Raw genomic sequence first — 27,778 nt, 5'->3', positions numbered from 1 at the left:
TACGTACTAATGCCAGTTAGCCTAAAATAACGAAAGAAAAACCTCAATGTAGCCTATAAATTGCCTAAAAATGATACATTTATGGATTTTTTAAAGGTATTGTTTTCTCTTTATTCAACCCAGCTGCTACCCACCCGCCCTTCATCCACATAATATTTCACGACTCTAAACCTGACACTGCGGGTTATGAGTTAACCCTTGCATCACTAGCTAACCGATCGCTGCAGCTGTACATAGTCTATTGGTAAATAGCCCACCCATTTTCACCTACCTCATCCCCATACTGTTTTTATTTATTTATTTTTCTGCTCTTTTGCACACCAATATCTCTACCTTTACATAACCATCTGATCATTTATCACTCCAGTGTTAATCTGCATAATTGTAATTATTTGCCTACCTTCTCATGCCTTTTGCACACAATGTATATATAGACTCCCCTTTTTTCTACTGTGTTATTGACTTGTTAATTGTTTACTCCATGTGTAACTCTGTGTTGTCTGTTCACACTGCTATGCCTTATCTTGGCCAGGTCGCAGTTGCAAATGAGAACTTGTTCTCAACTAGCCTACCTGGTTAAATAAAGGTGAAATAAAAAAAATAAAAAAATAAAAAAATAAAACTAAGATAGCTACATTATTTTCATGGTGTGTTGACCTCTTCTACTCTATACTGATAGAATCTTGGGTTGAAAAAAGACATGGCATACTACATATCATAAATTATTCTTCATGTGTGATGGTGCAAAGTATTCTCTACCCCTAAAACTCAACTCTGGACCTTGAAGCCGGTTCCACTGCTTGTTTTCATTGTTCCCCTCTAATCAGGGACTGATTTAGACCTGGCACAATAGGTGGGTGCAATTAATTATCAGATAGAACAGAAAACCAGCACGCTCTGGACCTCGTAGAGTAAGAGTTGAATACCCCTGTGAGTCTAGGCTATGTAACTTTACCGAATGAAGAAACTACTAAGTCTTGGCACCTTCCATATGATAACATCAGTAAGTGTCACTCTCTGAAATCGGGATGAAAATGTTTCAATTTCTTAACCAGGTCCAAAGCATTGGTGTGGCTGTTTTATTTCAAATTACATTAGTCATGCTAATTACCTTAGTCATGTTAATTACCTTTGTCATGTAAATTATCGTCATAATTGAATTGCCTTTGGCATGTTAATTACCTTATCATGTTAATCACCTTGGTCATGTTCATTTCCTTAGTCATGTTAATTACCTTAGTCATGTTAATGACCTTAGTCGTGTTAATGACCTTAGTCGTGTTAATGACCTTAGTCGTGTTCATTACCTTAGTCGTGTTCATTACCTTAGTCGTGTTCATTACCTTAGTCATGTTCATTACCTTAGTCATGTTAAGAGTTAATGGTCTTACTTCCCTATGTAGGCCGCTTCTCAAGTAAAAGTTTCTGTGTGGAAACAACATTAAGCAAAAGCATGATGACAACAGACTAAAGCCATACATAGATGTAGGATCTTAATTTGAGCCAGTTTGCTACAGCAAGACAATAGTCCTGCAGGGAATCAAATACCATGATCAAATGGGCACTAAAGTAAAATTGCAAAAAATGTGGCAAAGAAATAAACTTCATGTCCTGAATACAAAGTGTTATGTTTGGGGCAAATCCAACACAACACATCACTGAGTACCACTCTTCATATTTTCAAGCATGGTGGTGGTTGCATGATATTGTGGCTATGCTTGTCACCAAGACGACATTGAACGTTGCTGAGTGGCCTAGTTACAGTTTTGACTTAAATCTGCTTGAAAATCTATGGCAAGACTTAAAATGGCTGTCCAGCTATGATCAACAATCAACTTGACAAAGCTTGCAGAATTTTTAAATGAATAATGGGCAAATATCATACAATCTAGGTGTGCAAAGCTCTTAAAACTGAAGTCCTAGAAATCAGGCCACTAATAAGCTGAAGGAGATGCGGTGATAAGTATTTGGCGTGACCTTGACCGGGGGGGGGTCCTCTGAATGGGAGACTAAGATATCCGACTAGAACTAACGAGAAGGGATGGCTAGAATCAGCTGACTGAATCTGGCCGTTTTAACAAACACCATTGTAAATACAACCTATATTTATGTTTATTTATTTCCTTTTCATACTTTAACTATTTGCACATCTTTACAACTCTGTATATAAACATAATATGACATTTGAAATGTCTTTATCATTTGGAACTTTTATGAGTGCAATGTTTACTGTACATTTTTTATTATTTCACTTATGTTTATTATCTATTTCAATGGAAACATATGTTTCCCATGCCAATAAAGCCCCTTAATTGAAATTGAATGAGAGAGAGAGAGAAAAGGAGAGCGAAAGAGAGAGAGCGAGAAAGAAAAGAAGTAAGGAAATAAGGAAGGAAGGAAGGAGAGCGAGGAAGAAAGAAAGGAAGAAAGAAAGATAGGAGAGCAAGAAAGAAAGGAAGAAAGATAGAAGGAGAGCGAGCAATAAATAACGATAGAAGGAGAGTGAGAAAGAAAGAAATAATAAAGAGAACGAGAGAGCAAATCAAGAGAAATAGAGAGAGTGGTTGTTCCAGCATGTGTTTGTCAGAGTATGCATGCACGTGTTTCTCATGTCCCTTGCTTGTTGATCCCCAGGCTGTGGTATGAAAACCCAGGTGTCTTTACCTCAGCACAGAGGGCTGCCCTGAGTCGTGTCTCTTTGGCTCGGATCATCTGGGACAACACTGGCATTACAGTTGTGTCCAATGACCCATTCAGCCAACCCGAAGACAAGAACAAGCCCATTAACTGCAACAGTATCCCGCAATTAAACCTCCGAGCCTGGAGAGAGAGACAGCAGAACCAGAACCAGGAGGAGGATCAGGAGCAACAGCAACAAACACAACAACAACAGCATCAGCACTAGTCGAACCAGGACAACAAGGTAATTGGTTCAACATCAGTTAATAACTCAATACTTCTGCACCAAGGTGACATTTAATCCATCAATAACCCATCCACCCCTCTCTCCAAACATCACCCTATTTTTCTGTATTCCTTTCTAGATCCCCTGATGTGAGGCCCCCCGGACCCCAAGGACCCAGCAGCTCTCTGTCTTCTCTGTCCAGCTGGCCGACAACTTCCTCACACTTAACAACGTTACAGTAGTCTGCCAGGTTGTTTACAACACAGGGGGCGTTATTAACAGGGGCGTTATTAACCACCTGCACAATACCTGGTATCTACCACTTTCCCTTCTTCTGCACAGTGGTTCATAGAGCGGACCTGTGGCGTAACAATCAGTTGTGTCAATGCCCTTCCGTCAACCAGCTGATTCTCAGGAAATCTGATGCACAAGGTCAATTAACTACAGTAGTAAGGCTTCTTGTCATTTTGAACAGGATTTTAAAAAGATTTCTTTGCATTCTGCAAACTGATCATTTGGTGTTTTAGGTGTTGTTGATTTATTCTATGACAAAAAAAAGTCAAGGAGTGCTGTAAGAATTGTCATGTATTTGAGTTGTGTGAAAGAATGCAAACAGAAGAAAAAATAGCAAAAAGTTTTAACTTTATAAAGTAAATGTATTAGTAAACAGAAACTGCTGAATTCCTCAAATATAATTTGTAATATTATCAACGACTGTAACTGTATTAGGTTCTATTCCTAGCCTATGTTCAAGTCAGTTATGACCAGACTTTTTAAATTAAAGATTCTGCACACTTTTTGTACTGCACACACTTTTGTACTGATTAAATTGTGTACTGCATCTGTATCCAAATATGTTTTTTTTTATGGTTTATTTTTCTAATATTTTATTTGAATGAAATACTGTATTTGTGTGTTTTATTGCATAAATATACACTGCATCAGAAAATTAACATAAAAATGATGTAACTAATTGTGGTACACTGGTCAGCTGTTCACACGCACCTGCCTGCAATTGCTAATAACCAATGATTTGTATATACACTATGACTGATAGGGGTTTTGAAGACACCGCACCTCCATCTTGGCACTCCCCAACCATTAAAAAACATATTTTGGAAGATATAGAAATGCATTTATTACTGTCTACATTTGTTTTTGACAAATGTTATCTATTACAGACACTTGTAAATTATATTATGTGAGCTAAACATAAAAACAAATAAGAACTATGTTTAAAACATTTTCCTTAAAGTATTATTTTTAAAGTTCTAATGTTAATCTCCCATCTACACCAAAATCATACTTAAATACATGTTATTTTGTTTATGAAAACTGTCATTCAAATATTGCAGAGGACTACTTCTTCTGGGGAGTGTCAATCATAGCCGTGGGAAGTACAGTGCCTTCGGAAAGTATTCAGACCTCTTGACTTTTTCCACATTTTGTTACGTTACAGCCTTGCTCTAAAATTGATTAAAATTGATTAAAAACATTTTTTCAACAGAAATCTAGACATAATGACGAAGCGAAAACAGGTTTTAATAAATGTTTGCAAAAAAAATAAAAAATGACATACCTTATTTGCATAAGTATTCAGACCAATTGCTATGAGACTTAAAATTGAGCTCAGTTCCCTCCTGTTTCCATTGATCATCCTTCAGATGTTTCTACAACTTGATTGGAGTCCACCTGTGGTAAATTCAATTGATTGGACATGATTTGGAAAGGCACACACCTGTCTACATAAGGTCCTACAGTTGAAAGTGCATATCAGAGCAAAAACAAAGCCATGAGGTGGAAGGAATTGTCCATAGAGCTCCGAGACAGGACAGTGTCAAGGCACAGATCTGGGGAAGGGTACCAAAAACTGTCTGCAGCATTGAAGGTCCCCAAGAACACAGTGGCCTCCATCATTCTTAAATGGAAGAGGCTTGGAACCACCAAGACTGAATGCCAAGTGTCACATCTGGAGGAAACCTGGCACCATCCCTACAGTGAAGCTCGGTGGTGGCAGCATCATGCTGTGGGGATGTTTTTCAGCGGCAGGGACTAGGAGTCTAGTCAGGATCAAGGCAAAGATGAACGGTGCAAAGTACAGAGAGATCCTTGATGAAAACCTGCTCCAAAGTGCTCAGGACCTCAGACTGGGGTGAAGGTTCACCTTCCAACAGGACAACAACCTTAAGCACACAGCCAAGACAATGCAGGAGTGGCTTCGGGACAAGTCTCCGAATGTCATTGAGTGGCCCAGCCAGAGCCCAGACTTGAACACGATCAAACAGCTCTGGAGAGACCTGAAAATAGCTGTGCAGCAACGGTCCCCATACAACCTGACAGAGCTTGAGAGGATCTGCAGAGACTAATGGTAGAAACTCCCCAAATACAGGTGTGCCAAGCTTGTAGCATCATACCTGAAAAGACTCGAGGCTGTAATCACTGCCAAAGGTGCTTCAACAAACTGAATAAATGGTCTGAATACTTTGTAAATGTGATATTGCATTTTTTTTAATATAAATTAGCAAACATTTCTAAAAACCTGTTTTTGCTTGGTCATTATAGGGTGTGTGTAGATTGATGAGAAAACCAATTGAATCAATTAAAGAATAAGGCTGTAATGTAACAAAACGTGGAAAGAGTCAAGGGGTCTGAATACTTTCCGAATGCACTGTATATAATTTGGAACTGAGGGTGCTGCGATTTAAAAAAAAATATTCTCACCGGGTGAGGAGGGGTGCTGACAAAAAAGTCTCCCTTGCTACAGAAGCTATGCTGGTCTGCTAGTACAGACTAGTAAAGGCCCAGTGCACTACTTTAATTTTTTTTTTAAATAATTAATAAAATATATATAATTTTGTAATTCACATTTTTTAGGGGGTGCTGGAGCACCCTCATCACCCCTACTTCCCGCGGCTATGGTGCCAATATGACCAATCGGTACCTTCAAAGCCTCTCACTGGCCAATACATAGCATCAACAATCCAGGGTTTATATACACTATATATACAAAAGTACATGGACACCTCATCAAATTAGCAGATTCAGCTACTTGAACCACACCCGTTGATGACAGGTATACAAAATCGAGCACACGGCCATGTAATCTCCATAGACAAACATTGACAGTAGAATGGCCTTACTGAAGAGCTCAGTGACTTTCAATGTGGCACTGTCATAGGATGCCACCTTTCCAACAAGTCAGTTAATCAAACTTTTGCCTGGCTGAAGCTGCCTCGGTCAACTGTAAGTGCTGTTATTGTGAAGTGGAAATGCATACCGTGTAAAAATCTGGGTTTGGCAGATGCCAGGAGAACGCTACATGCCCGAATGCATAGTGCCAACTGTAAAGTTTGGTGGAGGAGCCATAATCGTCTGGGGCTGTTTTTCATTGTTCGGGCTAAGGCCCTTAGTTCCAGTGAACATAAATCTTAACACTACAGCATACAATGACATTCTAGACGATTCTGGTCTTGCAACATTGTGGCAACAGTTTGGGGAAGGCCCTTTCCTGTTTAGGCATGACAATGCCCCCGTGCACAAAGCGAGGTCCATACAGAAATGTTTTTTTCGAGATCGGTGTGGAAGAACTTGACTTGCCTGCACAGAGCCCTGACATCAACCCCATCGAACACCTTTGGGATGAATTGGAACGCAGACTACGAGTCAAGCCTAATCGCCCAACATCAATGCCCAACCTCACTAATGCACTTTTGGCTGAATGGAAGCAAGTCCCCGCAGCAATGTTCCAACATCTAGTGGAAAGCCTTCCAAGAAGAGTAGAGGCTATTATAGCAGCAAAGGGAGGACCAACTCCATATTAATACCAGAACAATGTCATAAATCGATAGAATGAATGCTACAATTCAGTTGACACTTGTAAAGTTCTCTGTCATCTCTGCTTCTTTCACGGAGCAAAGGCCTGGAGACAAAATGCAATAACTAAAAGAAAAACAGGAATGATTTTCTGTGCAAAGTTTTGACCGGTTGTAAGGAAATAGAAAACTGTAAAAATGATGCAACATGTTTCTGATAAGATTTACGTTCGGCTTGGATGCATAGGCTAGTTTGTGTGGTTGAAATAGTCTACTATCAGCTTTTATAATGTTGATTAAGGTAGCACCTCTGCAGATGGTATCTAACTGTGTATTTGCATTCTTCGCAAGATGCTGAAAGAAATCAATCATCTTTCTCCACTCCTGTTCCCAATTCCAAATTTTGCCTGCATTTGGTGTATCATTTCATGCAAGAAATGTATAATTCTGCAGGAGTTAATATTAAGGCAATGTAAGAGGTTATAGACCTACAGTCAGTGTCCAAATTTCAGTTTCTATTTAACCCATCTGAACAGTAGGCTACATACAGTTCCCTTGATGTGCCATAGGCCTATTTGAAGTCCTCCTTTTGTGACTGTATCATTTGTATAGCCCTCACAACCATCACATATAACATAGCTGGCACTGCTATCATCTCTTTTACCACTTCACCAAATCACTTTCATGGCATTCCCTCCCTTTATTTTTTTTCTATTTTGAGATGACGTCATAATTAATCTAACCTACTCAAGAAATCTGTCATTAATTTAGACGTTTTTGCAGAGGAGATCTTAGTCGCGCAATTTTTACATCTAACTAAGATATTATGTGCAGTATTTCTCAATTAAAAATGTGCATGAAAATGAGTCATCTCTCGTTGAATGACAATAAAGACTTTACTGAAGAATCCTACTGTTCACCAATCAGCAAAGAAATGGTCTTAGACTTCAGCTACCGACTTCGGGTTGGTCCAAGAAAAAATGGTGTGTGCCTGAAGTCCTAAACGAACAATAATGTCACAACATGTCATCATAATATATGTACAATCTCTTCTGAACTGTTTCGACTGGAAAGCATTCAACGCCTTTAGGCCCTAATAATGCGTAGGATTACGTACTAATGCCAGTTAGCCTAAAATAACGAAAGAAAAACCTCAATGTAGCCTATAAATTGCCTAAAAATGATACATTTATGGATTTTTTTAAAGGTATTGTTTTCTCTTTATTCAACCCAGCTGCTACCCACCCGCCCTTCATCCACATAATATTTCATGACTCTAAACCTGACCGACTGCGGGTTATGAGTTAACCCTTGCATCACTAAAAACTAAGATAGCTACATTATTTTCATGGTGTGTTGACCTCTTCTACTCTATACTGATAGAATCTTGGGTTGAAAAAAGACATGGCATACGACATACCATAAATTCTTCTTCATGTGTGATGGTGCAAAGTATTCTCTACCCCTAAAACTCAACTCTGGACCTCGAAGCCGGACCTCGAAGCTGGACCTCGTAGAGTAAGAGTTGAATACCTCTGTGAGTCTAGGCTAATGTAACTTTATCGAATGAAGAAACTACTAAGTCTTGGCACCTTCCATATGATAACATCAATAAGTGTCACTCTCTGAAATCAGGATGAAAATATTTCAATTTCTTAACCAGGTCCAAAGCATTGGTGTGGCTGTTTTATTTCAAATTACATTAGTCATGCTAATTACCTTAGTCATGTTAATTACATTTGTCATATAAATTACTGTCATCATTTAATTACCTTTGTCATGTTAATTACCTTATCATGTTAATCACCTTGGTCATGTTCATTTCCTTAGTCATGATAATTACCTTGGCCATGTTAATTACCTTAGATATGTTAATTACCTTAGATATGTTAATTACCTTAGTTGTGTTAATTACATTAGTCATGTTAATTACCGTAGTCATGTTAATTACCTTAGATATGTTAATTACCTTAGTCGTGTTAATTACCTTAGTCATGTTAATTACCTTAGTCATGTTAATTACCTTAGATATGTTAATTACCTTAGTCATGTTAATTACCTTAGTCATGTTAAGAGTTAATGTTCTTACTTCCCTTCTCAAGTAAAAGTTTCTGTGTGGAAACAACATTAAGCAAAAGCATGATGACAACAGACTAAAGCCATACATAGATGTAGGATCTTAATTTGAGCCAGTTTGCTACAGCAAGACAATAGTCCTGCAGGGAATCAAATACCATGATCAAATAGGCACTAAAGTAAACTTGCAAAAAATATGGCAAAGAAATAAACTTAATGTCCTGAATACAAAGCGTTATGTTTGGGGCAAATCTAACACAACACATCACTGAGTACCACTCTTCATATTTTCAAGCATGGTGGTGGTTGCATGATATTGTGGCTATGCTTGTCACCAAGACGACATTGAACGTTGCTGAGTGGCCTAGTTACAGTTTTGACTTAAATCTGCTTGAAAATCTATGGCAAGACTTAAAATGGCTGTCTAGCTATGATCAACAATCAACTTGAGAAAGCTTGCAACATTTTTAAGTGATGGGCAAATAATGGGCAAATATCATACAATCTAGGTGTGCAAAGCTCTTAAAAACGTACCCAAAAAGACTAACAGATGTAAAAGACTAACAGATGCACCAAAGGTGCTTCTACAAAGTATTGACTCAGAGGTGTGAATATTTACTGTATGTAAATGAGATATTTATAATATTTCATTTTCAATACATTTTAAAACATTTCTAAAAACATGTTTGTCACGTCCTGACCTTAGTGTTCTTTGTTTTCTTTATTATTTTGGTTAGGTCAGGGTGTGACATGGGTGATATGTGTGTTTTTGTCTTATTCTAGTGTGTTTTTACTGTCTAGGGTTTTTTTTAGATTTATGGGGTTGTTTTCATCGAGGTGTTTATGTTGGTCTATGGTTGCCTAGATTGGTTCTCAATTAGAGGCAGGTGTTTATTGTTGTCTCTGATTGGGAACCATATTTAGGCAGCCATCTTCGTTGGGTATTTCGTGGGTTATTGTCTTTGTTATGTTGCACGTTTGCACATTGTTTATATAGCGGTCACATTCATCTTAATCGTTTTGTTGTTTTTTTGTTTAAGTGTTCTTCTTGTTCTTCATTAAATAAAGAATGTATTCACACCACGCTGCGCTTTGGTCCCCTCCATACGACGATCGTGACAATGTTTTCACTTTGTCATTATGGGGTATTGTGTGTAGATGGGCAGATTGTAGATTGAATTCAGGCTGTAACACAACAAAATGTGGAATAAATCAAGGGGTATGAAAACTTTCTGATCGTGACAGAATAACCCACCAACAATGGACCAAGCAGCGTGGTAACGGACAGCAGCAGCAATCAAAGGACTTGGGAGGATATTCTGGGCGGCAAAGGACCCTGGGCACAGCCAGGGGAATATCGCCGTCCCAAAGCAGAGCTGGAGGCAGCGAAAGCAGAGAGGCGCAGGTATGAGGAGGCGTCACAGCGGCGCGGCTGGAAGCCCGAGTGGCAGCCCCAAACATTTCTTGGGGGAGGGCACACGGGGAGTGTGGCGAAGTCAGGTAGGAGACCTGCGCCAGCTCCCCGTGCTTACCGTGGAGAGAGAGGGTGTTGTTCCGGGCAGGCACCGTGTCATGCGGTGCAGTACATTCCAGCTCCTCGTATCGGCCGGGCTAGAGTGGGCGTCGAGCCAGGTGCCATGAAGCCGGCTCTACGCATCTGGTCTCCAGTGCGTCTCCTCGGGCCGGCATACATGGCACCAGTCTTAATCATGGTGTCCCCGGTTCGCCTTCGCAGCCCAGTGCGGCCTATTCCACCTCGCCGCACTGGCCTGGCTACGAGGAGCATTCAACCAGGTAAGGTTGGGCACGCTCGGTGCTCCAGATCTCCAGTGCGCCTTCTCGGTCCGGTCTATCCGGTGCCATCTCCACACACCAGCCCTCCGGTGGCAGCCCCCCGCACCGGGCTTCCTGTGCGTCGCCAGAGCCCAGTTCAACCTGTTCCTCCACCCCGCACTCGCCCTGGGGTGCGTGACCTTGGCCCAGTACCACCAGTGCCGGCACCACGCACCAGGCCTACAGTGCGCCTCGTCTGTCCTGAGCCGCCAGAGTCTCCCGTATGTCCTGAGCCGCCAGAGCCGCCCGTCTGTCCTGAGCCGCCAGAGCCGCCCGTCTGTCCTGAGCCATCAGCCAGCCAGGAGCTGCCAGAGCCGTCAGCCAGCCAGGAGCTACACTTCAGTCCGGAGCTACCCCTCAGTCCAGAGCTGCCCCTCAGTCCGGAGCTGCCCCTCAGTCCGGAGCTGCCCCTCAGTCCGGAGCTGCTCCTCAGGCCAGTGGGGCCCTTTAGTAGGGTTGCCAGTCCTAGGTTGGCGGCGAGGGTCGCCGTTCCTAGGAGGCCACAAAAGCGGACTAAGACTATGGTGGAGTGGAGTCCACGTCCAGCACCCGAGCCGACGCCGGGAAAGAGGCCCACCTGGACCCTCCCCTTTAGATTAGGTTTTGCGGCCGGAGTCCGCACCTTTGTGGGGGCGTACTGTCACGCCCTGACCTTAGTATTCTTTGTTTTCTTTATTATTTTGGTTAGGTCAGGGTGTGACATGGGTGATATGTGTGTTTTTGTCTTATTCTAGGGTGTTTGTACTGTCTAGGGGTTTTTGTAGATTTATGGGGTTGTTTTCATCTAGGTTTTATGTTGGTCTATGGTTGCCTAGATTGGTTCTCAATTAGAGGCAGGTGTTTATCGTTGTCTCTGATTGGGAACCATATTTAGGCAGCCATCTTCTTTGGGTATTTTGTGGGTTATTGTCCATGTTATGTTGCATGTTTGCACATTGTTTATATAGCGGTCACGTTAGTCTTAATCGTTTTGTTGTTTTTTGTTTAAGTGTTCTTCTTGTTCTTCATTCAATAAAGAATGTATTCACACCACGCTGCGCTTTGGTCCCCTCCATACGACGATCGTGACAATGTTTTCACTTTGTCATTATGGGGTATTGTGTGTAGATGGGCAGATTGTAGATTGAATTCAGGCTGTAACACAACAAAATGTGGAATAAATCAAGGGGTATGAAAACTTTCTGAAGGCACTGTGCATAATTCAGTCAGACACCTCAGAAATGACAGATGACAGGAGGCGAGGCTTTGCAAAATGATCTATAAATAGAATAGTTAGAGAGCGCACCATACATCTTCAGGCAAGTGTTGACTTCTCAACAAGACTTCACAACCACAGTTGTATACACTTTTTATGCAGTATGTTTCAATCTTGTCTATTAATCAGGTTCCATTTTTTTCTCTGTTATACATGGTAATTCTGATCCATGTGCTATGAATCTGTTATTAATATTGTGTAAAAGTAGTATTTTGTGAAAAGTTCTCTCTCACACAATCTGAAAAACAGCTAAGGGCCACATGACATTTCAGAGTGCAGCATGGTTTTTCGAAAGATGATCTGATGAACCCCTTTTTGCTTTTCAGAGATGAAGCCGTTTCCCTCCCTCCTGGCATTGGGGTTGTGCCTGATGTTCAGCCAGCCAGACCTGTCTACAGAGGAAAGCTTGAGTAGCCCATTCATTCAAAGTTCAGTGGAGGAGGCAAAGAGACTCGTAGATGAAGCTTACAAGTACTCCAGAGAAAAGTGAGTGAATCTGACAGTTGTCTTTGTAGATAGCAGCACAGTGTGTCACTGTGTGCATTTAGTATAATTGTCTCACTCAGTCGAACAGATGGGTTTGTACTAGGGAAGTCTTTCTTATTCCTCTTTATTTGCATTTATTTTACTTTTGTATTTCCTTTAGAAAAAAATGGTTTCATCATTTCAATTTCTCATAATTTCTAATGATTAGGCCATACAGATTTAATGAAAAGTGAGGCTAGAGAAAAAAAATTATAGACCCTCGTGTTAACTTCTTAATTCAACACTGAGCAACCTAATCAAGAAATACTAGCCTCTTGAGGGAGCCGAAAAGTTCTGTCACAATCAGAGAGGAAGCTGTGTATCTTTTCAATGGAAGAATTAGGACCGAATTTTTGCCACAACCATGTAATTTTTCAGTAAAACTTTTACATTTTTCAGATTTGTATTTTATTTTTGATGAAGGGAAGAGGGGCTCTGTTAAACATGTAATTACATTTCTATGGCATTAGTACTAAATCTGCCTCTGTACTGAGATTTTATTCAACTTCAGGAGCATGTTTCTGTTCATAACTTCATCTTTTTGTCAGGAGTCTGGAGAGAGTGCGTGGGCAGTCCACCAGGCCCTCAGATGTCCTGCACCTCCTGAAGCAGCCTGCCAGGGACACACGCTCTGCTGTACGGTCTGCAGACTACCTGGAGAACACCTTGAGACTGATCCATGAGAAAGTCCACAGCACACACAGGATGCACAAACGCTCGCTCAACGCAACAGGTCAGTAATACACACTGTCATACATACACACACATTCACACTGTAAGGAATTCAGAATACATATTCACTCAGATATAGACACGCACAGTTGTAATAAGTACACGTACAAGTCTTTGTTATCGCTCTCTCTTGTTTCTCAGACCTGCTCACACCTGAGGAGCTAGACACCATCGTCCGGGTAACTGGCTGTGCAGCTCGTGTCAGCAAACCCTCCTGCCACACCACACCCAACATTAACAAGTACCGCACAGCCACTAGCATCTGCAACAACCTGTAAGAGCACCAGGGCATGGTGGGTTTAATACTTCACGCAACAATCTGAAAGCCTTGCACATAGAAGTTGTGTAGAGTGGAATGTAAGGGGAAGTTCATGTTAGTGTACACTATGTCTGAGGTCGGCTGAGTGCATAGGCCCAAGGAGATGTAGCCATATCCCTTGAGTTTCTCAAGTGAAGTTTCTGTGTATTTTCTTCATGCTTATCAGGAAGTACCCTCGTCTTGGAGCCTCAAATACACCCTTCACTCGTTGGCTGCCTGCTCAGTATGACGATGGGATCTCTCGACCCAAAGGCTGGGACCGAAACACACGCTTCAACAACTTTATGCTCCCTCTGGTATGATGACAAAAAATATAGTTGGAATAACTGCTACTATGTTACCACAAGTTATGTATGTAGTAACATAATTGTATTTATCCTTCTCCCTCTGTCCTCTTTCTCTCCTTCCCTTTGTGTTTGCAGGTAAGGGAGGTCTCTAACCGTATCCTGGCAACCAATGATGCTGGTGTTAAGTGCGATAGCAAGTACACACACATGGTCACCCTCTTTGGCCAGTGGAACGACCATGACCTGACGTTCACGCCCTTCTCCCCCAGCATTCGCTCCTACAGCAACGGCCTGGACTGTGACGAGAGCTGTGAACGCTCCGAACCCTGTTTCCCCATCCAGGTCAGTCCCCGCTCTCACATCACATCCCACAGCCTTGACTTACAGCATGCACTACGACTATACAGCCATCTCTGTATATCTTGCCCTTTTCTATCCATGGTCCATGGATTATTAGGTCTTCAACGTCTGTTATTTCCTCCATGACCAGATTCCTCCCAGAGACCCACGCTTGCCCACTGGCCGAGACAGCTGCATCCCAGTCTTCCGATCAGCGCCCGTGTGCGGCACAGGAGAGTCTGCTTTCAATTTCGGTGGCGTGGCCAACAAGAGGGAGCAGATCAATACCCTTACGGCCTTCCTGGACTTGGGGCAGGTGTACGGCTCTGAGGATGGGTTGGCGCGTGACCTCCGGGACCTTACCAACGATGGGGGCCTGCTGCGTGTCAACAAAGAGTTCACAGACAATGGGCGTGAACTGCTGCCCTTCACGAAAGTGACGGGTAACATGTGTGCCACCCGTCAGAGAGTCACCAACCAAACCAATGCCAAGGAGGTGCCCTGCTTCATTGCAGGTTAGCCTTTTAACTTTGTTTGTCTGAAGACCATCTTCTTAATACTGAGTTGCACCCCCTTTTGCTTCATTGCAGGTTAGCGTTTTAACTCTGTTTGTTTGAGGAGTATAGACCAATGTACAGTATATTTAAGTTAAAGTCTAAATATCAGAATGAGGCCACTGCTCAACATTTTCTTCCAGTAACTTCACATTTTAATTAAAGAAATTCTTTAAATGTCATGTACAATAGCTGCCCAGACACAGACAAACAAGTCATTATCTGTCTGCCAGGTGATGCCCGTGTGGATGAGAACATAGCCTTGACATCTATTCATACAATGTTCATGCGTGAACACAACCGCCTGGCCCGTGCCCTGCGTCGTCTCAACCCACAATGGGATGCTGACACACTCTATCAGGAGGCCCGTAAGATCATGGGTGCCTACACCCAGGTACCACAAATAGACACATATCACTGATACTCAGGGTGTGAGTTCCTTCTCTCCACTACTCGTCCAGTGTATACTCTCTAACACACACTCTGTTTCACTCTGCTTCTCATTCTTACACGTAAATATTCCTGAATATTCACAGACACAGCTTCCCTATCACATATACATCTACAAATGTGTGTCTCTCTCACGCTCTTCCTTTCAATCCCTCCAAGGTGTTTGTGTTCCGGCACTACCTGCCGCACATTGTGGGCCCAGACACCATGGCCCGCCAGCTCGGCCGTTACCCTGGCTACGATAAGAAGATTGATCCCAGCATTGCCAACGTGTTTGCTACAGCAGCCTACCGCTTTGCCCACCTGGCCATCCAGCCCATGTTGTCCCGCCTGGATAGCAACTACAGGGAACATGCCAAGTTCCCCAGTGTGCCTCTGTTCAAGGCCTTCTTCACCCCCTGGAGGCTGGTATTTGAGGGTGAGTGGTGGGATATAATCATAGGGATGCTATGTAGACCCCTTGCCAATTGCTAACTAATTCACTTTGATGGTACAAAAGGATAAACATTTAAATATTCAGTTCTCTCTCTGTCCTTTTTCAGGTGGCATCGACCCTCTGATCCGAGGTCTGGTGGGTCGGCCTGCTAAGCTGAACACCCAGGATCACATGATGGTGGACGCTCTGAGGGAGAGACTTTTCCAGTTCGTACAACACCTGGCTCTGGACCTGGGCTCCCTCAACATGCAGCGTGGACGCGACCATGGCCTGCCTGGTACACACCTGCCTTATCCCCTCTACAAACTATACTGATACCACAGATAAATACATATATACCGTTATACTCATATTACAGTTTATCCTTTACGCATGTAAACACCAACTTTAAAATGTCCTTCATCTCTCTCTCTTCCTCAATATAGCTCTATCAATCTGTTCCATGCACTAATTATTTTCTTTCTGTCATCCAACCTAGGCTACAATGCTTGGCGTAAATTCTGTGGACTCTCAACTCCTACGAACCAGGCTCAGCTGGCTGTGGTTCTGAACAACAAAGACTTGGCCCGCAGACTGCTGAAGCTCTACGGCACCCCAGCTAACATTGACGTGTGGATGGGGGGCGTGGCTGAACCCTTTGTACGAGGAGGCCGTGTCGGGCCTCTCTTCGCCTGCCTCATAGCCACCCAGTTCCAGAGGATTCGCCAGGGAGACAGGTGTGTGTGTGTGTGTGTGTGTCTGTGTATGTGTGTGCGAGCTTGCGTATTTGAGTGTGAGGGAGTGGTTGTTTGTCAGTCAGAGTATGCATGTGTGTTTCATGTCCTCATCATGCTTGTTGATCCACAGGCTGTGGTATGAAAACCCAGGCGTCTTTACCTCGGCACAGAGGGCTGCCCTTAGTTGTGCCTCTCTAGCTCGGATCATGTGTGACAACACTGGCATTCTAAAAGTCACCAGTAACCCCTTCAAGATCCCCAATCGTAAGACCAACGGTATCATCAACTGCAACCGTATCCCACAACTCAACCTCCAAGCCTGGATTGTGAGACCAACTAACACCAAACAGCAGGACCAGAACAAGGAGCCGGAACAGGAGGCGGAGCAGTCAGACCAGGATAACAAGGTAATTGGTTCAAAATCAGTTAATAACCCATCGACCCCTCTTTCCAAAAATCACCCTCTTTTTCTGTATTCCTTTCTAGATCCCCCTGAAGTGAGGCCCCCCCGGATCCCAGGGGCCCAGCAGCAACGCCATCCAGCAGCCCTCCGCCATCTCTGTCCAGCTGGCCGACAACTTTTGTTACTTTTTGTGTTTATTCATTCCGAGGCAAAAATCCAAGGAGTAGCCTAAACGTATGAATTGCAATGCATTGATTTGTGCAAAGGAATGCAAAATATTTGATCAAAACGTTTACAAATTCAAAAGCTAAGGTATTACTAAACAGAAAGCGGAACTACTGCTAAATTCCTCTATACACACCACCTCAAAAATATACACATTGGCACTGAACATGTAGGACTACTGTAAATCAGTTAGTAGTTTTAGTAGCACATTTTGTATAATTGTAATTAATTTATTATCAACAAATTTAACAGTATTTGGTTATATTCGTAGCATACGTTCAAGTCAGTTATCATCAGACTTTGTTAAATGAAGCACACTTCCTGAATTGTGTAATGATTTAAATATGTACTGCATTCCTATTTTCTATACTGCTTTTTATGGTTTATTTAACAAATATTTCATTTGATTGAAATATGTTGAATATGTCTAATTGTATGAATATGTACTGCATCAGAAAATAAAAATAAAAATGCACCTCTAACGTTTGTTTGCAGAACGCCATTGTAGCATAGAAGAATAAATTGGAAGTTGTCGGTCACTTGTCCAAACGCATGTACAGATTATTTTTGTAGTAAATTTTATTGGTTTCTCGCAGTCCTAAACTAAACTGTAAATCAATTTACAATCATATCATCAATCATAAATAATGATAAAATAGTGAAATCCTTAACAAGCAAAACACTTTTAATATAATGTAAAATATGGAATATATACAAAACAACAATACTACAAAGACAGGAGCTCTGTTCGAATACCCATACCAACATACTGTATACTACATACTAAATGAGTATATACTACATACTATTAGTTCATTTTAGTATACTGTAAATGAACGGTATCGTTTCAGTAACTAGAGCTTCTCCTGTCTACCGTGAAGTTGATGCTGTTGCTATGATACCTCTTGTTAGCCTGTTTGCATAACAAATGCGATTTCGGGTGTTTTCATAAATTCAAAGTGCGCTCTGGGCGTTTGTAAATCCAGAGCGTTGTCAGATTGTCCGTTGGTAAATCCAGAGCGTTGTCAGATTGTCCGTTGGTAAATCCAGAGCGTTGTCAGATTGTCCGTTGGTAAATCCAGAGCGTTGTCAGATTGTCCGTTGGTAAATCCAGAGCGTTGTCAGATTGTCCGTTGGTAAATCCAGAGCGTTGTCAGATTGTCCGTTGGTAAATCCAGAGCGTTGTCTGATTGTCCGTTGGTAAATCCAGAGCGTTGTCAGATTGTCCGTTGGTAAATCCAGAGCGTTGTCAGATTGTCCGTTGGTAAATCCAAAGCGTTGTCAGATTGTCCGTTGGTAAATCCAGAGCGTTGTCAGATTGTCCGTTGGTAAATCCAAAGCGTTGTCAGATTGTCCGTTGGTAAATCCAGAGCGTTTCGCTCTCGGAGCGTTCAGAGGGCACACTGGCCAAGGAGTAAGGTTGATCCGAGCTTTCAACAGCAGCCAAGCACCCACGCTAACTGGCTAACATTGGCTAGCTACTTCCAGACACAAATGAGAGAACACCTCACTCTGTCCATTTTACTCGCCCTAGCAGAGCTGTTTAGACTGTTTTCATGTTATCCAGAGTGTTGGTGACTGTAACTGTGCTGCTGGCAACAGCTTTTTTTGCTGACATTTACTGACTTCGGCCATATTCACCAGGTGTTTCGTAAATCTATCAGTTATTCTGCACTAGAGGGCTCTGAAATCGCAGTAGATAGCCATTGAAACGTACCACTATACCACTTAGCTAAGAATGATGTAAATAATCAAGTCAATAAACGTTGGGTAGTAAGTTAGCAGGTAGTTAATATACTGCCTGGCAAGTTCGATGTAAATTCAATGAAAGTTAGGTAACTAGCTAACACACCGCTACATACTTCTGTAATGCTATGGGGTTAGTAAGGATAGCAGAGCTAACAAATTGTCAGCCAACATATACAACTGTATAGTAACTTATTTGAAAAGTCATTACTTTATTACATTGCTCATGTCACGGATGCCTCCAGTACTGTTGCTGCACCAGTTTCGGAGGTCCACGTCACCGGCCTCTAGAAACTGAACTCCTCATATTCTCCCCTGATTAGTAATTGTATAAATGTGCCCTTTGTTCACCATTGTCTTGTTAATTCTTGTTCCAATGTCCGTTGGTCGTGTGAGTACCTGTGCCTTGTTGTTTTGGCTTTCGTGACTCTTGTATTGTGCAAATGATTACGAGTCTCGTCCTGTGTTGTATGTATGCGCTTGTGTTTTCGGGTCTTGTCCCGTGTATTTATTCGAGGTACTCCTCGCTTTTTTGTTTGGGTCTCAACCCTGTGTTTTGTATACGTGTTTGTTTGCTCTTCGCCCCCTTGCCTTTACATGGCACGCTGTAATTTGGGTAAATTTTTTAAAAAACTATTACGCATTCCTGCGCCTGTCTCCTGACCATTTGTACCAGTGTGACAGCTCAGCATTTTAACATTTGTCATAATTGGTTAAAGCAATACACTAATGCCATTATCTTCAAATCTGGAAAGTTATGAAACCCTGCTCATTTTCTGAAGAATTGCATTATGGACCCTAAAAGCACGGAAATAGAGTCCACTGCATGCATACTTCCTGTTTTGGAGAATTTAGTACGTAATCTGGGAACTTTTGGCATTCTAACTATATCCATACTATGACCAATAAGCATACCATATACTCAATTCACGTCACAAATACTGCGGTTATTATGAGTATTCGAACACAGCTAAGGTTTGGGGTGGCAGCTTAACCAAATACATCTTCAGAGTTCTTAAGTAGCTGTTTCTAAGGTCCCTGGGCTATGTGTTGTGTGCATTGATCAGTTTAGTGAAGTATGTAATAGCAGAGTTCTGTGCGTGTCATGGGAGTGTTCAGTTTGTGGCTGTTGCTGGTTGCCCATCCAGTAATCTGCTGTCTGGTTGGGGGGGCCAGTCTGCAAACGGGGAGTTCTGCAAGGATTTAGCAAATGAGTACTTGGTCAATGAATTCTTCAAACTTGCTGGAAACCCTGCTAGGGATGGAGACTCACTGCACATCAGCCATCCCTGGACTTTCACCAGGGTCTGTAAAGCTTCTCCAGGCACTGTGGACGTTGAGGGTGTTTCGGTTCTCCGGGCAGAGAATTCCGTGTTCTAATGTGAAACAGGTGTTCTGATCAGACATTGAATTGACCAGACATGCTAATGTGATTAGCATGAGGTTGTAAGTAACAAGAAAATATCCCAGGACATAGACATATCTGATATGGGCAGAAACATTACACTCTTGTTAATCTAACTGCACTGTCAATTTACAGTAGCTATTACCGTGAAAGAATACCATTGCTAATGTTTTAGGAGTGCACAGTTATGAACTTAAATGTATTAAGAAACCAATTAGGCACATTTGGGCAGTCTTGATGTCACGCCCTGGCCTTAGTTATCTTTGTTTTCTTTATTATCTTGGTTAGGTCAGGGTGTGACATGGGGGATTTATGTGTTTTGTCTGGTCTAGGGGTTTTGTATGTTTATGGGGTGTTTTCTAGTCTAGGTGTTTATGTAAGTCTATGGTTGCCTAGATTGGTTCTCAATTAGAGGCAGGTGTTTATCGTTGTCTCTGATTGGGAACCATATTTAGGAAGCCATGTTCTTTGGGTATTTTGTGGGTGATTGTTTCCTGTGTCTGTGTTTATGCGTCACGGGACTGTTTCGTTGCCAGTTCACTTTGTTATTATGTATTTGTGTTCATGTTGAGTTTTCTTATTAAATAACATGGACACCTACCACACTGCATATTGGTCCGATCTTTGCTACACCTCCTCTTCAGAGGAAGAGGAGGAAATCTGCCGTGACAGAATCCCTCACCACAACAGGACCAAGCAGCGTGGTGACAGGCAGCGGCCGAGGACACAAGACTCCTGGACGTGGGAGGAAATCCTAGAGGGGAGAGGACCCTGGGCTAAGCCAGGGGAATATTGCAGACCCAAAGTGCAGCAGGAGAAGCAGCAGCAGCAGCGGCGGCAGCAGCAGCAGCAGCAGCAATGTCAGGATTCCTGGACATGGGATGACGTTTTGGATGGCAAGGGTTGCTACACATGGGAGGAGATCCTGGCTGGTAGGGATCGCCTACCATGGGAACAGGTGGAGGCAGCGAGGAGAGCAGAGGCAGCCGGAGAGAGGAGCCAACGATACGAGGGAACGCGACTGGCAAGGAAGCCCGAGAGGCAGCCCCAAAAATGTATTGGGGGAGGCACACAGGGAGTGTGGCTAAGCCAGGTAGGAGACCTGTGCCAACTTCCTGTGCTTACCGGAGAGCGAGAGGGACCGGGCAGGCACCGTGTTATAATGTGGAGCGCACGGTGTCTCCAGTGCGGGTGCATAGCCCGGTGAGGTACATTCCAGCTCCTCGTATCGGCCGGGGAAGAGTGGGCATCGAGCCAGGTAAGGTTCGGCAGGCTCGGTGCTCAAGAGCTCCAGTGCACGTGCACGGTCCGGTCTATCCAGTGCCACCTCCACACACCAGCCCTCCGGTGGCAGCCCCCCACACCAGGCTGTCTCTCTGACTCATCCCTACAGGTGCTCCCGCCTGTCCCGCGCTGCCAGAACCTTCCTCCTCTCCAGCGCCGCCGGAGTCTCCCGCCTGTCCAGAGCCGCCGGAGTCTCCCGCCTGTCCAGAGCCGCCGGAGTCTCCCGCCTGTCCAGAGCCGCCGGAGCCTCCCGCCTGTCCAGAGCCGCCGGAGCCTCCCGCCTGTCCAGAGCCGCCAGAGCCTCCCGCCTGTCCAGAGCCGCCAGAGCCTCCCGCCTGTCCAGAGCCGCCAGAGCCTCCCGCCTGTCCAGAGCCGCCAGAGCCTCCCGCCTGTCCAGAGCCTCCCGCCTGTTCAGAGCCGCCAGAGCCTCCCGCCTGTCCAGAGCCGCCAGAGCCTCCCGCCTGTCCAGAGCCACCAGAGCCTCCCGCCTGTCCGCAAGGAGCCACCAGAGTCTCCCGCCTGTCCGCAAGGAGCCGCCAGAGTCTCCCGCCTGTCCGCAAGGAGCCGCCAGAGTCTCCCGCCTGTCCGCAAGGAGCCGCCAGAGTCTCCCGCCTGTCCGCAAGGAGCCGCCAGAGTCTCCCGCTTGTCCAGAGCCGCCAGTCTGCAAGGAGCCGCCATAGCCGCCAGTCAGCCCCTCGGTCCTGAGCTACCCCTCGGTCCTGAGCTACCCCTCGGTCCTGAGCTACCTCTCGGTCCGGAGGAGGTTGTTTAGTCCAGTGGGGCCCTTTAGTAGGGTTGCCAAATCCTAGGTTGGCGGCGAGGGTCGCCGTTCCTAGGAGGAGATTAAAGCGGACTAAGACTATAGTGGAGTGGGGTCCACGTCCCGCGCCAGAGCCGCCATCGTGGACAGACGCCCACCCAGACCCTCCCCTATGGATTTAGGTGTGCGGCCGGGAGTCCGCACCTTTGGGGGGGGGGTACTGTCACGCCCTGGCCTTAGTTATCTTTGTTTTCTTTATTATTTTGGTTAGGTCATGGTGTGACATGGGGGATTTATGTGTTTTATCTGGTCTAGGGGTTTTGTATGTTTATGGGGAGTTTTTTCCCTAGTCTAGGTGTTTATGTAAGTCTATGGTTGCCTAGATTGGTTCTCAATTAGAGGCAGGTGTTTATTGTTGTCTCTGATTGGGAACCATATTTAGGAAGCCGTGTTCTTTGGGTATTTTGTGGGTGATTGTTTCCTGTGTCTGTGTTTATGCGTCACGGGACTGTTTCGTTACCAGTTCACTTTGTTATTTTGTATTTGTGTTCATGTTGAGTTTTCTTATTAAATAACATGGACACCTACCACACTGCATATTGGTCCGATCCTTGCTACACCTCCTCTTCAGAGGAAGAGGAGGAAATCTGCCGTGACACTTGATGCAAAATTGAACAGAAATACAATGGTTCATTGGACCAGTCTAAAACTTTGCACATACACTGCTGCCGTCTAGTGGAAAATCTAAATTGCACCTGGGTGGAAATAATACATTATCGCCTTTCTCTTGCATTTCAAAGATGATGGTACAAAAAAACAGCCAGATCCTTAATTAAATTAAGAACAAATTATTATTTTCAATGATGACCTCCACTGTTTTCCTCCTTGGTCATCATATCTTATAAAGGATAGCTATGAATGTACCTATGCCCTGGACTTGCATTTTGTTGTTTCTATCCCATACATAGCCTTGAAAGAAAGGAAAATGTGCTACCTCCTACCTGGACAGTTTCTGATTGATAGAGGCTACTCTTTGTTGAAGGTCAAGGCTGTGTTCAAATAGTAGCTGTACAGTGTTGCATGTGCAATTTCACTGGATTTGTTTTAGGGTGGGTGAGAAGGCACTGTGTTTGCAAGACAACCTATTACGATTAAAGCTACCTGTCGTTTAGCTTTCTGTCCCTAACGTGTTTCTTGGATGTGCCTCTGACTGCAAGCTAAGGGTCAGAGGAGAACACAAACATATTCTACACGTCCTCAATACAAGGCGAGACTACTAGAGACACACAAATAATGTTTTGTAGGTCTTTTAAAATGCAACTGCTCTGTAAAATGTCCACCAAGATACTATTGGTTCTCTGTTTGGTACCTGCAACATCTTCCACAAGATAAATGCCAGTGTTGCACACCTAATAACTTCCACAATAAAGGGCCACCACCTGTTTGCTGGTTGGCTGCAATATATTATATGCCCAGTAGATGGTGCCAGTGTGCTATTCATAAGCTTTGGTGAAGTGAGCTGTAGTGACCGCAAATTATGACCACTGCTAATGCAGTTGCAGTTATAGAACTGAACAGGACAACAAAAAAGGAAACTTGAAATATCTTTAAGTGTAATTTTGCTTCAGATTAACATTCTGACCTGGCTTCTCTGTTATATCACTCTCCCCCCTCACATGTCTTTCTTGATTTTACTACATCCTGTCCATTTCTTTGAATCTTTGCTTCCATATTACCCAGACAATGCACACAGTTTATGGTGATTGTCCTGGGAAGAAGATAACTTAATGAGACATCATTACATTACACGTTTAGTATTTGCCAACATTCAAAAGTCCAGGGTTCACTTTGAGCCGCAGACGGACTCCCATGTATTTCAGATGACAGACTTTAAGAGGTTGAAAAGATCTTATCATTATGGAGTTGGAATGAAACTAGCAGCTCCAGTGCCGTTGTGGGCTGGGGCAGTACAGTGTGGGGGTCTCTGGGGTTCCTCTCTGCCTCAGTTAAGGGCTCCTCCTCCTGGATGCTGTGTATAGGCCTACTGATATTTGGAAGCCTACACGTGCAGAATGCCACGTAGCCTGTGGTATGTGTATATGTGTGTGCTGCCAAGATGCAGTTCTATACTCTTAAATTGAGTTGAGTAATTGAAACCAGCAGTTTATGAAAGAAAAAAACATAGAAATGGTCAATCTTTATGTTTATTTGTCTGCAGTATAGAAGTGGAAGCCTAGTTTTAAATACTTGGTGTTGGAAATTATGACCACAAGATAATTTGACTGATATTGCAAAGGGGATGTGGATTGGGAAACGGTGACTGGATAAAATACTTGAGGGAGGAAAATAATAAACTGTGTCGGGGTGTATGTGAGGGACAGGAGGAAGACATAATAGTATCATCACCACTAATCAGCCCATACTAAGCAGAGCAAATCGTAATTTTAATGTCTAGTTTTGATTTATATTTGTCTGAGTTATCAACTAACGTGAATTCAAAGTAAAATGTAAAACATTTAACCATGTCATTGGATTTAGGTTAAAAGTTGGATTTTAAAAAATGTATTCCCCTACAGTGATGTCTCAAGTTTTTCACTCATCACACATATATATATATATATATATATTATATATTGTATTACATGTAAACGTTGATTCAACCAGTTTTTGCCCAGTGGGATATCTTTGTCTTGATATTGAAAGGTGAAAAAAAAATCAAACACTGGTATATTTCTGCCATAGCCTATATCCAAGCTAGCTCTGATCTACCAGTTGAAGTTGTTTGCTTGAGATATTGGGATGCAGTTGATGTCAGCTCCTGCTGCCTCATTTCCTACTGCTGACCGAAGATTCTTATACAATCATTTTTAGAAGTGGCAGTCTTTGAATAATTCGTAGCGTGTCCACAAGGCTGTCTGTGCCCGAAGTCGGAAAGCGAAAATTCAAGCCACGTGGACAAAGGAACTTGGCTAATGGCTTGCATATGTGGTTCCACTGGCTAGGAACACTGTGCTGCCCTTACCAGAGAGGAGTCTGCATGGAGCGATTCAATAAATTCAATAAATTACTCGAAAAACAACCGTGGCCGTTACAGATGGTTCTGCTGGTCGGTTGAACAGAGGGACCAATCCAGAAACAACTACGCATATTTTCACTTTTTGGGGAACTATTGGTATGCTGAATCAAAAGTATTGGCAATTACAGCCAACTAATCAAATCCTGTTCAAATGACTAATCAACATTTCTTTCCTCCTTTTTCTCTGGAAAGATAGACCATCTGTTCGATTTACTGGAAATAGGACTCTACTTATAATACATCTATAGCATATATAACTTAACTGGAAAATACACAACATTTTATATTTGGATGCTTTAACAGGTGAATGGAAAACCACGTTGATAAGAGTACCAGCCTGCTCCAGTGAGAACAATAAAACATATTTACCATTGTTTACATGTCTTTTGAGGCTGTTTTTGTTTTTTCAATTAACATAATTTGACACTGATGTACTTTCCAAAGACAGGAAAGTTAATTGTTGTGACAAACCTCCCGCAAATTTGTTGCAGATTTGCTCCAAATTAGTGTCTTCAGAAAGTATTCATATCCCTTGACTTATTCCACATTTTGTTGTTTTACAGCCTGAATTCAAAATTGATTAAATTGTTATTTTTCTCACCCATCTACACACAATGCTCCATAAAGAAAACGGAAAAATGTGTTTTTAGACATTTTTGCAAATTTATTGAAAATGAAATACCGAAATCTCTTATGTAAGTATTCACACCCCTTAGTCAATACATGTTAAAATCACTTTTGGCAGCGATTACAGCTGTAACTCTGAGTACATCTTTATTAAGAGCTTTGCACACCTGGATTGTACAATATTTGCACATTATCCTTTTAAAAATACTTCAAGCTCTTTCAAGTTTTGTGTTGATCATTGCTAGACAGCCATTTTCAAGTCTTGACATATATATTCAAGGAAATTTAGGTCAAAACTGTAACTAGGCCACTCAGGAACATTCAATGTCATCTTGGTAAGCAACTCCAGTGTAGATTTGGCCTTGTGTTTTAGGTTATTGTCCTGCTGAAAGGTGAATTAGTCTCCCAGTATCTGTTGGAAAGCAGACTGAACCAGGTTTTCCTCTAGGATTTTGCCTGTGCTTAACTCTATTCCATTTATTTTTATCCCAAAAAACTCCATAGTCCTAGCCGATGACAAGCACACCCATAACATGATGCAACCACCACCATGCTTGAAAATATGAAAAGTCGTACTCAGTGATATGTTGTGTTGGATTTGCCCCAAACATAACGCTTTGTATTCAGGACATGACATTTATTTCTTCGCCACATTTTTTGCCGTTTTACAGGCTGCATGTTTTTGAATATTTTTATTCTGTACAGGCTTCTTTCTTTTCAATCTGTCGTTTAGGTTAGTATTGTGAAGTAACTACAATGTTGTTGATCCATGCTCAGGAAAAAACTATCACAGCCATTAAACTCTAACTGTTTGGCCTCAGAGTGAAATCCCTGAGCGGTTTTCTTCCTCTCTGGCAACTGAGTTAGGAAGGACTCCTATAGCTTTGTTTGACTGGCTGTATTGATAATAACTTCACCATGCTCAAAGAGATATTCAATGTCTACTTTATTTTTATTTTTTGATCTATCTGCCCTTTGCGAAGCATTGGAAAACTTCCTTGGTCTTTGTGGTTGAATCTGTGATTGAAATTCACTGCTCGCCTGAGGGACATTAAATGTAATTGTATGTGTGGGGTACAGAGATGAGCTACTCATTCAAAAATAATGTTAAACAGTATTGCACACAGTGACTCCATGCAACTTATTATGTGACTTGTTAAGACTTGCTATAACAAAGGGGTTGAATACTTATTGACTCAAGACATTTAAGCTGTTGATTTTTTATTAATTTGTAAAACTTTCTAAACGTCATTCCACTTTGGCATTATTGGGTATTGTGTGTATGCTATTGACACAACATCTCAATGTAATCAATTTAAAATTCAGGCTGTAACACAACGAAATGTGGAAAAAGTCAAGGGTGTGAATACTTTCTGAAGGCACTGTAAATAATGTGCCACAAAATATTCCAAGTTTGCAAATGTTTGCCACTACTGGTGAATCTGTGGCCAACCTTTATTGCCACTAGAGGCAAACTGGTCATCAAAGGCCGTTTCTGATGAACACATGAGTTCCAAGACAAGTAACCGTTGACGACCAATCAGGGAGATTAAAAAAATATTTTGGAAAATGGAAACCAAACTATTTAGCTTGCTACCTATCAAAGTGTTCAGGTGAGTGTCTAACTTATTAAACTTCCTATAAACAAAAAAAGTGTTGTCTAATTAATCCCCAGTTAGCAATGTCATGTTTTATGGTATAGAGTGAAACACATTTTGTTGATACCAGTTTTTATCTAACGTTAGCTATCGTATTTTTGCACAATTAATGTGATAGCTAACTAATGATTTGCGTAAACACTTATTTTTAGGTGAATACGTTTCTGTCTTTTAATGCCAATATGGATGTCAATATGGTAGTTTCACTGTTCAGTAGCATGTTAGCTAGCACAACAGTTAAGGTTACAACAAAATGAGCTGATTTGACGTCAAAGCAAGACTTTACTTTTTGCAGATGGATACCCCTACCCGTTGTGTTGAAAGAGGCTGCATCAACTCCCTGGAAATATGTTTG

The 27,778-nt window shown here is 42.6% G+C and overlaps 1 protein-coding gene across 1 annotated transcript; it reads left to right on the top strand.

Annotated features, from left to right (window-relative positions):
- The first annotated feature begins 11,920 nt into the window (after window positions 1-11,920).
- Window positions 11,921-17,346, top strand: LOC139409973 (eosinophil peroxidase-like). Its single transcript, XM_071155389.1, has 13 exons — window positions 11,921-11,982; window positions 12,208-12,367; window positions 12,955-13,139; window positions 13,280-13,412; window positions 13,624-13,753; window positions 13,880-14,086; window positions 14,235-14,598; window positions 14,871-15,031; window positions 15,247-15,505; window positions 15,630-15,800; window positions 16,002-16,239; window positions 16,370-16,646; window positions 16,726-17,346. Exons 2-13 carry the CDS (start codon window positions 12,210-12,212, stop codon window positions 16,738-16,740), a joined length of 2,298 nt encoding a protein of 765 aa, XP_071011490.1. The 5' UTR covers window positions 11,921-11,982; window positions 12,208-12,209; the 3' UTR covers window positions 16,741-17,346.
- Window positions 17,347-27,778: the final 10,432 nt, after the last annotated feature.

The sequence above is a fragment of the Oncorhynchus clarkii genome, chromosome 5 (assembly GCF_045791955.1).
Source record: "Oncorhynchus clarkii lewisi isolate Uvic-CL-2024 chromosome 5, UVic_Ocla_1.0, whole genome shotgun sequence".
NCBI lineage: Eukaryota > Metazoa > Chordata > Actinopteri > Salmoniformes > Salmonidae > Oncorhynchus > Oncorhynchus clarkii.
This window is presented reverse-complemented; position numbering and strand designations above follow the sequence as displayed.